Source organism: Microtus pennsylvanicus, chromosome 3, assembly GCF_037038515.1.
Source record: "Microtus pennsylvanicus isolate mMicPen1 chromosome 3, mMicPen1.hap1, whole genome shotgun sequence".
Taxonomy (NCBI): domain Eukaryota; kingdom Metazoa; phylum Chordata; class Mammalia; order Rodentia; family Cricetidae; genus Microtus; species Microtus pennsylvanicus.
This window is the reverse complement of record NC_134581.1, coordinates 1,992,501-2,005,749: the sequence shown is the minus strand read 5'-3', so window position 1 is coordinate 2,005,749 and position 13,249 is coordinate 1,992,501. Positions and strand designations below refer to the sequence as shown.

The 13,249-nt window shown below is 43.1% G+C and overlaps 1 protein-coding gene across 1 annotated transcript in view; it reads right to left on the bottom strand.

The window, feature by feature from the left end:
- Positions 1–13,249, bottom strand: part of Ano10 (anoctamin 10) — a 119,664-nt gene that overhangs the window by 82,472 nt on the left and 23,943 nt on the right. Inside the window, exons 6-8 of the mRNA XM_075964076.1 lie at positions 11,211–11,780; positions 9,672–9,727; positions 1,450–1,524 (exon numbers count right to left, since the gene is read on the bottom strand). Coding sequence (XP_075820191.1) covers positions 1,450–1,524; positions 9,672–9,727; positions 11,211–11,780 — 701 coding nt within the window. The remainder of the gene's footprint in view (positions 1–1,449; positions 1,525–9,671; positions 9,728–11,210; positions 11,781–13,249) is intronic.

Here is a 13,249-nt window from a genome sequence, read left to right as displayed (position 1 = left end):
CCTTTACAGCACCCACGGAAAGGTAGTCAGTAGGTGGTTAATGCCTGCATCCCAGTGTCATGGAGGCAGACACTGGGCAGCTGGTCCTGCTGAAATGGCAAAGCCCCAGGTTAGTGAAAGACCCTGTCTCAAAAACCAAAGTGGAGAGCAATCAAGAAAGACAGCCAACGTCATGTACATGCACACACATGAGAAATCAATACTCTGAAGGACTGGAGAGATGGCTAAATGGTTAAGACTACTGGCTGTTCTTCCAGAGGATGAAGGCCTGATTTCCAGCACCCGCATGTCAGCTCAAAATCTCTAACTCCAGCTTCATGAAATCTGTGCCCTTTCCTCCCACCCATTGGTATCAGGTACTTGATGCATAGTCATACATGTGGGCAGAACACCCATCACATAAGAAAAGTAATTAATTCTTTGAATTCAATGTATTGGATACTGGTTTTATATGATCCAGAAACTATAGTACTACAAATGCAGGCAGGACTTTCTAAAGCATTTCAGACACGAACCTGCTAGTCTCTCAAGCGTAACATGTTATCAATGTAAAAATGAAATTTGCAAGACCTATTAAAGGTTATCCTATAACCACCAGCATCACTTGTAAACATAACAGAAACTGTTCTTTCATTTCCTGGCTTCTCAGACCCAAATAATCACATAGAAACTATATTAATTATAACACTGTTTGGCTTATTAGCTAAGGCTTATTATTAACTAACTCTTAAAACTTAAATTAGCCCAAAATTCTTATCTATGTTTAGCCATGTGGCTTGGTGCCTTTTCTCAGTCAGCATTATCATTGCTTCCTTTGTGTCTGGGTGGTGACCGCAGACTGAGCCTTTCCTCTTCCCAGAATTCTCCTAGTCTGGTAGCCCCGCCTATACTTCCTGCCTGGCTACTGGCCAATCAGCATTTTATTAAAACAATACAAGTGACAAATCTTCACAGCGTACAGAGCATTATCCCACAGCAGTCACTGGCAGATGTCTACAGACTGTAGGCACCTGTGCCGTCAGAACTGCCTCGGGAGAGCAGGTCAGCTTTGCCCCTTGCATGACTCATTTTGCAAGAGAATTTGAATTAACTAATTTCTCTGTTGAGTATGATACATTATTCAGGTGTGAATGCTTATTATTTAAAGGGGGAAAAACAGACAAAGTAAAGGCATAAAGCAACTCATTTCTTTTTTTAAATTTATTTATTTCCTATGCATTGGTATTTTTGCCCTGATATATATCTGTGTGAGGGTATCAGATCCCTTAGAACTGGAGTCACAGACAGCTGTGAGCTGCCATGTGGGTGCTGGGAACTGAACCTGGTCTTCTGGAAGAGCAGTCAAGGCTCTTATCTGCTGAGCCTTCTCTCCAGCCCCTAGCACAGTCATTTCTAAGGCTGGAAATCCTCTGTGAGACCCTCCCCTCAGCATTCTGCTGGCACACTCACCTGGCGCAGAAGCTTCATGTCCTTCAGGACAAAGGCAATGTAGAAGAGCGAGGCGAAACAATTCAGAAAGTTGAACTGCCAGAGAAGATGACAACGTTAGCAGCCTGCACATTTAAAACTGAGGGACCACTGCCGCAGACCGTGGCTTGGAACTGCTTCCCTTTCAACTATCAACTCTGGAAGTGAGAGGAGAGGCAGCAGCCAAGAGGAGGAGGAACTGCACAGAATCCCACACATCTTACGGTGAAGGGGTTAAATCAGCTCCCTTTAGAGGGCGGGGTTTGCCTCAGGCAAATCCCGGCCAATAAAGTGTGCGCGGAGAGGCGGCTCGGCCCTTTTGTTCCTCGCTACCTGTGCTACGCTGGAACTTTGGTTTAGTAAGTTTAACAATAAACTGGTAAATATTCTTTGATATCTGCATTGCCTTTATTTTGTGCCGGAACATCTGGCGCCTCCCCCGTGGGGCTTTGCCCAGAACCGGCCCCGAACGGAGTCTCTTGCACCCCGGGGTCGCTACGGCGGTCTCTCTGGGCGCGCGCGGAAGAAGTTGAGATTCTCAGCAGTCTCTCTGGGCGCGCGCTGAAACAGCTGAGACTCTGAGCGACTCGATTTTCCCTGCCGCTTGTTAGAGTATCAAGCAGTGAGTTTGATATCCACAGAGCCTTTTTAACAGCGCCTAAAGCTCTGTTCCGAGCCGCCCCGGCCAGAGTTCCCGTGCGCAACCGCCCGCGGCGCGCGCGCTGCCTGTGTCTGCTCCCCCTCCCACCACCCCCACCGCCGCCAGCGCTCAGGTCACGTGACAGCGGCCTGAGAGCCCCGGCAAAAAATACTTATCAGCTTGGTGTCTGTTTCAATTTTGTTTTTGAGTCCTTTTATTTCAGATTTAGGACACGTGGATTCAACTGGGCTCTTTCGCCACCACTGGCAGGAACCAGTTATTACAGGTAAGAGAACTTTTTCTTTTCTAAATAATGTCTGACAACGTGACCGCAGCCTATTTCAATAGTTCTTTTGAATGCACCGTTTGGGAGATCTTACAAGAGGTGTCTACCACACCACATATATGGATATTCCTGGGATTCTTATTTTTCCTTAGCACTATTTGGTTTGATAATAGGAAAATGATCAAATCTCTTAAGACAGAGGTTGAACGTTTAAAAACAATTGAGAATGACAACAATCTTCTCAAGAATCAGTTTGAAGTTCTCCAGGAAGAAAACAAATCTTTGTTTAACATGACTCGGTTAACTGAGCAAAATCTAAAAAAAGTACAGGTTGATGTTAAGGAGAAATTCATTACTATGGAAGAAGGAACAGCTGAATTGGATCGTAAGTTTCAGCAGTCCCTTTCTGTAGGAACTAAAACGTTAACTGAGAGAATCAAAACTGCTGAATGTGACAATCAAATTTTGTCTAAAGCTTATGACAGATTGGCGGAAAGATTGTCAATACAAGAAGGCACGGTTTATGCCATAAAAATTATGTCCAAAGATGACAAGTTATCTCTACTGGACAAATTTCATACTCTAAAATCCTCAATGAAGGCTTTAGAACATAATTCTGGGCAGGAGATTCAGACATTACAAAAAACAATGGTGAATAAAATTGAAAAGATTGAGGAATTTCTAAATTCTGAAAAAGAAGAGCAAAGGGTAGAAAGGCAAATTTTAACTACATCTGTGGATAAATCCCTCCGGGACAATTTTCACAAAGCTCTACCTACAGCTCTACATGCCTTTCCTGTAATAACAACAGAAAAGGTGGTTGGTTCCAGAAACCCTAGGGTCATCAAGGAAGATACATGGGAGCCTGTCCGTATGAATGATCTCAAAGAAATTAAACAGGCCATCATGTCTTTTGGGATGCACTCCCCTTTTGTTAAAGAGATGCTAAAATCTTGGGCCACAACAAGCAAAGCAACCCCCTTGGACTGGCTCCAGCTGAGCTCCGCGGTCCTTGAGAGTGGACCGCACTTAAAATGGAAATGCTTATTCAGGCAAGAGGCTAGACTTTTAGAACAGCAGGAAAAGGCGAAGGGAATTGACGTTTCCCTAGATAAAATTTTAGGTGAAGGGCTCTTTTCAGACCCTCAGGAACAAGCTAATTTGGATGAAAACATACTTTCTATGTGTACTACAGCAGCCTTAAGGGCTTGGGACAGAGTACAAGACCCAGGACAGAGAATGGAATCATTTGTCACAGTTAAACAGGGTCAGAGAGAACCCTTTAGTGACTTTTTACAAAGATTAACTAAAGCTGTACAAATGGGGATACCTGACCCAGAAGCAAGACGTATAATAATTGAGTCTTTGGCCTATGAAAATGCTAATGTGGAATGCAAAAGGATCTTGAGGCCTTTAATGTTCAGATCAGCGTCCTTGGAAGAATGGGTCTTGCATACACTAGATGTTGACACATTTGACTATGGCACGAAAGCATGGGTAGAAGAAGCAATTTCCAATGGTAAAAAGAGACACCAGAATACCAAATGTTTTAATTGTGGCAAAATGGGTCATATGAAAAGGAATTGTAAACAACGGGTTTTCAGAAATAATAATAATGCATCTTCTAGAAATAACAGGAATAGAAGGAATCAGCCTTCAGGTTTATGTAGAAGATGTGGGAAGGGCAGACATTGGACGAATGAATGCAGGTCTACAAGAGATAGACAAGGCAACCTGATACAGACGGGAAACATGAGAGGGGGGGCCTCTCAGGCCCCCATGGCAAACATGGTTCAGACATTCCCAGTTTCTGCAGAGAACATGCCTCGTCAGGACAATTAGAAAGCCACATGCCTACTGTTACAAGCAATAGTAATCAGAAAGATGAGTTACGTGTGTTTTGGCAAACTTCTATAAATGATCAAAGACCTAAGCTGAGAGTGTGTGTAAATGGCATTTTTATTACTGGCCTACTGGACACAGGTGCTGATGTAAGTATCATTACCCCAGAATCTTGGCATCCATATTGGCCTCTTCAGAATGTAAATGTCCAGCTCCTGGGAATTGGAACCCTATCTCGAGTAAGGCAGAGCACGAGATGGGTTGAATGTATAGGGCCTGAGGGACAAATAGGAAAATTAAGGCCTTATGTAGCCAATATTGCAATGAATTTATGGGGTCGTGACCTATTACAACAATGGAATACTCAAATTAACATTCCTGCTACTTCTAGAGCCCATATTTCTGAAAGGAATATTAAAAGTTATTACAAAAGGACAAAACCGGCCATTAGGGCTGTGCAGGAACAAGCAATTGATGTCCCTTCAGAAATACCAACAGCCTTGCCTCTAAAATGGTTGACTGAGAAACCAATATGGACAAAGCAATGGCCTTTAGCTGAGGAAAAGCTACAGGCTTTAGAACAGCTGGTACAAGAGCAACTAGATGCTGGACACATAGAAGAATCTACCAGCCCTTGGAATTCTCCTGTATTTGTGGTTAAGAAAAAATCAGGTAAATGGAGAATGATGACAGATCTCAGGGCCATCAACAAGGTTATTCAACCTATGGGCCCTCTGCAATCTGGAATTCCGTTGCCCTCTTTATTACCAAAAGGATGGCCTCTCATAGTTATTGATTTGAAGGATTGTTTTTTCACTATACCTTTGCAAAAAGAAGATAGAGAAAAATTTGCCTTCACAGTGCCTACTTATAACAATTCTCAACCTTCGAGGAGGTACCACTGGACCGTCCTCCCCCAGGGTATGTTAAATAGCCCCTCCCTGTGCCAATATTTTGTGAACCAACCATTGCAAATAATACGCAAGAAATTTCCCAAATCTATTGTATACCATTACATGGACGACATATTGTTATCTGATTCAAACATAGATACCTTGAACAGGCTGTTTGAAGAAATACAGATATTGTTACCTAAATGGGGATTACAAATTGCTCCTGAAAAGATTCAGAAGGGAGATTCTGTTAATTATTTAGGTTATAGAATAGGTTTGCAAAAAATTAAGACACAGAAGGCACAAATTCGGAGGGATCGCTTACGGACTCTTAATGACTTTCAAAGACTGTTAGGAGACATTTCCAGTTTACGACCAACTATTGGGATAACACCTGATCTAATAATTCATTTGAACAAGACCTTGGATGGTGATAAAGATTTAAACAGTCCCAGAGAATTAACAGCTGAAACAGAAAAGGAACTGACAATGATTGAGGAGAAATTACAACAGGCACATATGGACAGAGTGAATCCAGAGCTCGATTGTATTCTCGTCATATTACCATCGAAAATTTCTCCTACAGGAATTTTAATGCAGAGAGATGATATTATCTTGAAATGGATCTTTTTACCACATAAACCAAGTAAGAAACTGAAAACTTATGTGGAAAAAGTCTCTGAGTTAATTATAAAAGGCAAGCTGAGACTTCGTCAACTAGCAGGCATAGACCCAGCAGAAATTATAGTGCCTTTCACTGCTGATGAACTAAAAAAATTATGGGAAGATAATGAACCATGACAAAGAGCTTGTGCTAATTTTTTGGGAGACATTAATAACAACTATCCAAAAAGCAAGCGGCTCAACTTCATAAAGAGAACTTCTTGGATCCTTCCTCGAATAGTCCGTGATGCTCCAATAACTGGAGCCCGTACATTCTATACTGATGCCAATAAATCAGGGAAGGCAGGTTACAAATCAGAAGACTTGGGTAAGGTGGAACAAAGTCCTTATGATTCTGTCCAGAAGGCAGAATTATATGCCATTCTTATGGTACTAAGAGATTTTAAAGAACCTATTAATATAGTTACTGATTCACAATATGCAAAAAGAGTTATTTTACATATTGAAACTGCTGAATTTATACCTGATGATACAGAACTAACCTCATTGTTTATCCAGGTTCAAGATTTGATCAGGAACAGGCTTTGCCCTATGTACATAACACACATCCGATCCCATACGGGTCTGCCAGGTCCTCTAGCACAAGGTAATGCAGAAATTGATCAATTATTGATTGGTAGTGTGCTTCAAGCCTCTAAATTTCATAAAAAACATCATGTTAATAACAAAGGTTTAAAGAAAGAGTTTTCTATTACATGGCAACAAGCTAAGGAGATTGTGAAGAAATGCCCTACCTGCTCTTTCTATAACCAAACGCCACTGCCAGCAGGAGTTAATCCAAAGGGCACTCATAGAAATGAAATCTGACAGATGGATGTGTTCCACTTTCCAGAATTTGGCAAATTGAAGTATGTTCATCACACCATCGACACTTATTCAGGCTTTCAATGGGCAACTGCTTTAAGTTCAGAAAAAGCTGATTCAGTAATCACTCATTTATTAGAAGTCATGGCTATCATGGGTATACCTACACAAATAAAGACAGATAATGGTCCTGCTTATGTCTCTAGGAAGATAAAACGGTTTTTTGATCATTACAATATCAAGCATGTTACAGGTATACCATACAATCCTACAGGTCAAGCAGTCATAGAAAGATCAAATCAAACTATAAAGGATATGTTGCACAAACAGAAAGGGGTGGAAAACACCCCTAGAAATAGGTTACATAATGCTTTGTTAACCTTAAATTTTCTCAACGCTAACGAGAAGGGAACGACGGCTGCAGAAAGACATTGGATAATGGAAAAGTCTGCTGAACTAAATCAACCAGTTTATTTCAAGGATGTACTGACCTCACAATGGAAGCCAGGAGATGTGCTGCGTTGGGGAAGGGGTTTTGCTCTTATCTCCACAGGTGAGGAAAAATTATGGATACCGTCAAAATTAATAAAGGTTCGGTTTGAGGAAGAAAAGTCACTTGAAAAAGATAAATAACAATTCATTCACAAGGATGACCGACATACAGATGGTAAGGTTTACTAATAGGATGGGGGCAGGGTTCTTTTCTTATCTCCACAGGAAAATATTCATCTCCAAAGAATTTGAGGGACCCTAAATATTTAATTACTGATGGATGGAAAATAGATACGACCCATTAAACATCAACAATAAAATTCTATACGTATCGTAAGTATTGGTTTTATATATATTTATGTATATTTATATGTTTTATTGAACACTTCTTTATAAATGTGTAGAGCTGGTTTTGGAGTTGGACTATGGCTCAGTCCTTCTTCAATTCCAAGCCTGTTGATAAGAGATATTTCAAAGTTTCTGTCTCAGATCAGGAGCCATGAAATGGGACAGAATAAGAATAATTTTATACTTGATAAACTTTCTTTGCCTTCCCTCACATCTGTGTCTTTCTTTATATGTCAGTATAAGTCCTTGTTGTTAATGTTTAAATTTCCCATAACAAGCAACATATTTTCCTACAGTAATTTTTAAAGTTTCCAGGATGAAGATGGGGCCCCACAACATCAACTCAATCTGGTTTTTATGACGTCATGAATTTTTTTTTTTTTTTTTAAGCACTAATTTTGGATCTGTTTTTTGGTACCAATTGCAAGAGACAATTTCATATGATGCACATTTTTAACAACGCTCTGGCCGGACCTTCTCAAAACACACAGAGACTAGTTATAGTTTTCTTAAGTCAAAGGTTAATTTGGGAATTTTACCATCGTTTACTTTCACAGGGGCCCCTAAGAAGAACGTCGCCCCCATGTCAGCTACAAGCAATCTAAGAGGACGACGTCCCCTCTCCCAACAGAGTTTGCCCACAGGGTTAGGGACATCTTTTACTGGTTGGTTTAGGGGTGAGGGGATGGGGAGATATTGTATGGAATTAGGGATATATATATATATATAAAAAAAAAAAAAAAGAGGGGGATTAACTGGGTTGATGGGATGATTGGTATTTGTGACTTACTGTTTTTAGAAAATTATGTTGGTACTGTTTCTTGTATATTGATATATTGAATATTGAATGTGAGTGTTCCTACCTCTATTTTGGTATAAGAGTATGCTTATATTGTATGGATACATCTATCATATCACAATGTACATTTCTACCTCTGGTCCTATTTATGTAATAACATTGTTTACATTTGATAAGTAATGACATTGTTTACAAGTGAAGATCATTGTCTTCATACATTGCACAATTGTTTATTCCCTTAGTTTTCAAATTAGATAGGTATTGAGAATTACATGTTTGTCATATTATTTTTAGGTTAATCAGGTCTTTTAGATACATAGAGATTATTTTCAGTATAGATAGTATAATCTTCAGCTTCTTTGAAGAGCTGTAGAAAATGGCCTTTAATCTAACCTAGAATTCTGTGCCATCGAGACACAATTTACTCCTGGCAACACCACTCTACTCCCGAGAGAACGTTGAGCACCAAAGACACTCCACTGGGAGCTTGTCTTCCTGGCAGAACTGGCCTTTGGGTTAAGAAAAACCCATACCTCAACTACTGACTAAGATATAAACAGGATTGTCTTATCTTGCCAAGACAGGGTAGGATAATCCTAAGAAAGTTCCTTGCATTTGAGAATGGTATGTCAGTTATGTTAGGCCTTAGCCAAAGTTGGTTGACTCAACATTGCAAATGAGATTTTGGGTGATTGCCCAGGCAGTCAGTTGTCTCTGTCATTTGTTGCACATTTTGGATATCTCTTTTTTGTTAAGTAATATTTACTCCCTTCTCAGATCTTTGATGGAGTTAAAGATTATTTAATTGTAGTTACTCTTTAGCAAAACTTTTGCTCCCAATATTGTTTGTTATATTTATCATTTGTTATTATTGTTATAGTTATATTTGGTTTAGTTGTGTCTTATTTAGACAAAAGGGGGAGATGAAGGGGTTAAATCAGCTCCCTTTAGAGGGCGGGGTTTGCCTCAGGCAAATCCCGGCCAATAAAGTGTGCGCGGAGAGGCGGCTCGGCCCTTTTGTTCCTCGCTACCTGTGCTACGCTGGAACTTTGGTTTAGTAAGTTTAACAATAAACTGGTAAATATTCTTTGATATCTGCATTGCCTTTATTTTGTGCCGGAACATTACGGTCCCCATCCAGAGGGAGATGCAGCCCTGCATCCCGTCCCACAACAGGACAGCCAGGCTCCCCACCTGTACCAAGACTCACATGCAGGGGAAGGGGTCTCCTTTTCCTCCCATGGAGCCTAAGGCTGACTGCCCCATGGAGATGCTGGTACCAGGCAACCACAGCAGAAAGACCTCACTACATCGAGCAGCCCAGACCTAGAAGACTCAAACCCTCACCCCACACCAGGAGGCAGCGGAGTGGCACTGACCGAGAGATGCTGCCACAGCACGGAAGATGCCACTTACCACCAGCACTTTCAGGACAAGATGATTCTGGTAGGCAGATTCCAATCTGTGATTCTCTACAATATCAAGGGGGAGAGGAGACATCTCTCAGACAAGAGGCAGCACCGGTGTGCTGTCACAGGTAAATGGGGACTGTGCTCGGCAAAGGCACCCAGCACCAGAGCTGAAGTCTCTGGACATCTCAGCTGTCAGTCACAGCCATCCCTTGCTACCAACACCACCAAGAGAGCACTCTCCTCCACTGCAATAGCACTGTGGTTGGGAACAATTTTTCTCTAAATACGGAAAAAAAAAATCTGGGAAGTGTCGGCAAATGAGCCTGCACCCAGCCACCCCAAAGAAGAGGCTGTGCCCTCTAACAGTAAGGTGGTTAAGGGGAAATCAACACAGATTCTGTGCAGGGCCCTGGACAATGATTAGCCTGAAGAGAATTCAGATTTGAGCCTCATGTAAAAATGGGGACACAGTACAGTGACCCCAAGACAGCAGGAGCAAGAGCAAAAAGCATCATGAGGCTCCTGCAGTGCGGACTGGTCTGCACCAGTGCATGCTACCTGACCCCAGGCCACCATGCTACCTCCTGCCCTACTGTAAGGACTGGCCACTGCCTGCGTGGCTGCAGAGATCAGAACATATGACCCAGTACAAAGAAAGCCCTCAGCAAACTGGCTGCTCTACCACAGAACAGATAAAAAATTAAAATGTTAGGTCCAATGAAGTAAAGGCCCAGGCTTCTTCCCATAGGATAACACAATGTATTTGTTTGAATGGATGAATGCTGAACAGCCTATGAACTCCACTTTTAAACTCTACTCAGGTTGTCTCCACAGATGCAGGCAAGAGCAACCTTGGGCCGTCCTCAACGAACGGAGGACAGGATACAAGCCTCGGTTCCTCTGCAGACTTTCTATGTACTTTACCCCAACACGAACACATTGTTACTGTCCTGGACCACCCTGACTGTACTTACTATATTGTGGGTGCCTTGGTGAGCATCACTACCTCTAGTCATAGAAAAGTCTGCTAGCTCATGGTGCCCCAAAAGGTGAAAAAAGAAACTGGAGTAGTGCTTGCCGGGGCAGCCAGAACCTAGAATGTAACGCCAGATAAGTGAGCGCTATGGCAGCCACCATAAGGGGGTCAGTGGAGGTCAGAGCTGTAAGCTGGTCTCAGGCCTTAGAAACAAGCCCAGGGGACTGCCATCTACTCTGCAGGACAGTGGCCATGTGAGCCCAACAATTTAAGTAACAATTTTTTTATTTTGTGTGCTGTGTGTGTGTTGAATACGTGTGCATATGTGTGCATACACGTGTAAGTACATAGGTTCCACTCTGTGTGTGTGCACGTGTGTATGATGTGTGTAGATGTGTGTGCGTAGGTCAGAGGCGGTTCTCTCCTTCAACTATGTAGGTCTCAGGGACAAAACTCAGGTCCTCACACTTGAGGACAGGTGCCTTTACCAGCCTTGAGCCAGCTCTCTCTGACCCTTGAACCTCAAGCAGAACTTCTTACAGGCAAATGAGACACGTCTAGGCTTACCCCAAGACGTTAGAAACTCAGCAGCGTATCGGTAGAGGCGGTTCATGATCTCAATCACAATGGCATACACAATACTGGGCACATACAGCAGGAGGCTGGTCCACACAGACTCATTGTCCTCGTGGAGACTCAAGACCCAGTCCTCCATGTCGAAGTAGATCATCATGACGTAGAGGGAGAAGTAGAGACAGAGGCACACAAAAGGCAGGGAGACCAGGTAGATGCGCAGCTGTCTCTTATAGCTGGAGTAGAGGGGTTCTTCTCTGCCTGTGACAGAATTGATGCCCAGGACCCCATGAAACCCAGGCCGGGGCTCCTCAAACTGCCTCTTCATGACCAGTGTCCCCCAGCGGTAGGTCATGTTGGCACAGCCACGCTTCCACACCTCCAGGATCACCGTGGACCAGATGAGGTTGAACGAGGCAAAGATGACGTACTTGTCATAGTCTTCCCACACAAACAGGTAGTAGGGCAGCCCAATGACAGCCATGGGGATTAAGGCAAAGGTGAAATACTCCAAAAACCCAAAGTACAGAGCGATCGTCTCCCCAAAGTAGCCGCGAATGCTGTCTGCAGGGAAAGAAGGAAAAAATGAGGCATGGGCTACCAAAGACTGCCATTTAACCACGGCACACGCAGGTGCACTTTTCAGTGGTTGGGGATCTTTAATGCCTCCATTTCCATCCCGTGCAGGGTACCAGCTCTGTCCTGCACACAATACAAAAACCCCACCTGTCAGTAGGACAAGCCTTGCATTCCCCCAGCTCATAGGGGAGTGACTGTGGACTGTGTCCTCGGCTGTGGACGTGACTGTCGGGAACCGTGGCTCAGTTTCCCCCTTACTTTCCATTCATCTAACATACTTTACTGCCAAAGACAGATCATCTTGGGGTGGGCGTACTCTCTCAGGTCCTAGGTAAAGTTCAGCCATGGACACTGAGCCCTGTGTGGCCGTCATGTATGCCCTGCTTTCCTCTCCATCCATGTCACTCTGTGCAGCTGTCTGTAAAGATGACCCACAGCCACAGATCTTCATCTCCTACGACATCAGTAAGACATGACAACTTCCCAGTGCATTCAGCACAAAATGTTCGTAGACTTGAAACAAGACTCCACACATTCACTTCCAGCCCCAGCACATCCTACTGAAAACATCCATGCATACCTTCATGTGGACAGGAGACAGCCCAAGCAGCCTGCTGACAGGCTGCGGACTGCAACACACTAACAACACACCAACCAAAAGGCCATTTATACGGTACCTCCGCTAACCTTGGTCACACGGGGACTCCCTGGGCCTTAGAGCGGCCAGGCTGGGACAAGAATGGGATGAGGGGACAGGAGGGACAGGGGACTAATCAGAATAACTGGTTCTTAATTATACATTAGATTTTAATTTATTTTAGTTTATTTATGTGTGTACCTGAGTGTAGGTATGTTCACTACATGCATACAGTTCCCACATAAGTCAGAATAGGGTATCAGCAGATCCCCTGGAACCGGAGTTATAGGTGGTTGGAAATCACCATGTGAGTTCCGGGAGCCAAATCCAAATCTTCTGTAAGAGCAGCTAGTACTCTAAACTGCTGAGCCATTTCTCCAGCACCACTAGTATTTAAAAATATTAGTATTTTTAAAAACTGGGTATGTGTGCATGTGACATCTGTCTGTGTGTATGAAATTTGTGTGTGTGCATGTGACATTTGTGTGTGCATGTGACATCTGTGTGTGTGCCATGTGCATGCAGGCACCCACAGAACCAGAAGACGCTGGGCTCCAGGAGCTGGAGGTGCAGGCAGTTGTGAGCTGCCAAACATGAGTGATGGGACTGAACTGGGTTCTGCAAGAGCAGCGAGCACCCTTAACCAGGGAGCCATCTCTGAACCCTTAATTCACTGTTTTTGAAGAAACTGTGTTCAGATCTGCCTATGAGAACAGGTTGGCGTGATCATGAACTATTTCCTCCCACCCTAGTTTCTCCCAGCTGTTCTGGGAAGAAGGGTTATAAGCAGAAGTGTGATGCAGTCATCTTAAATGTG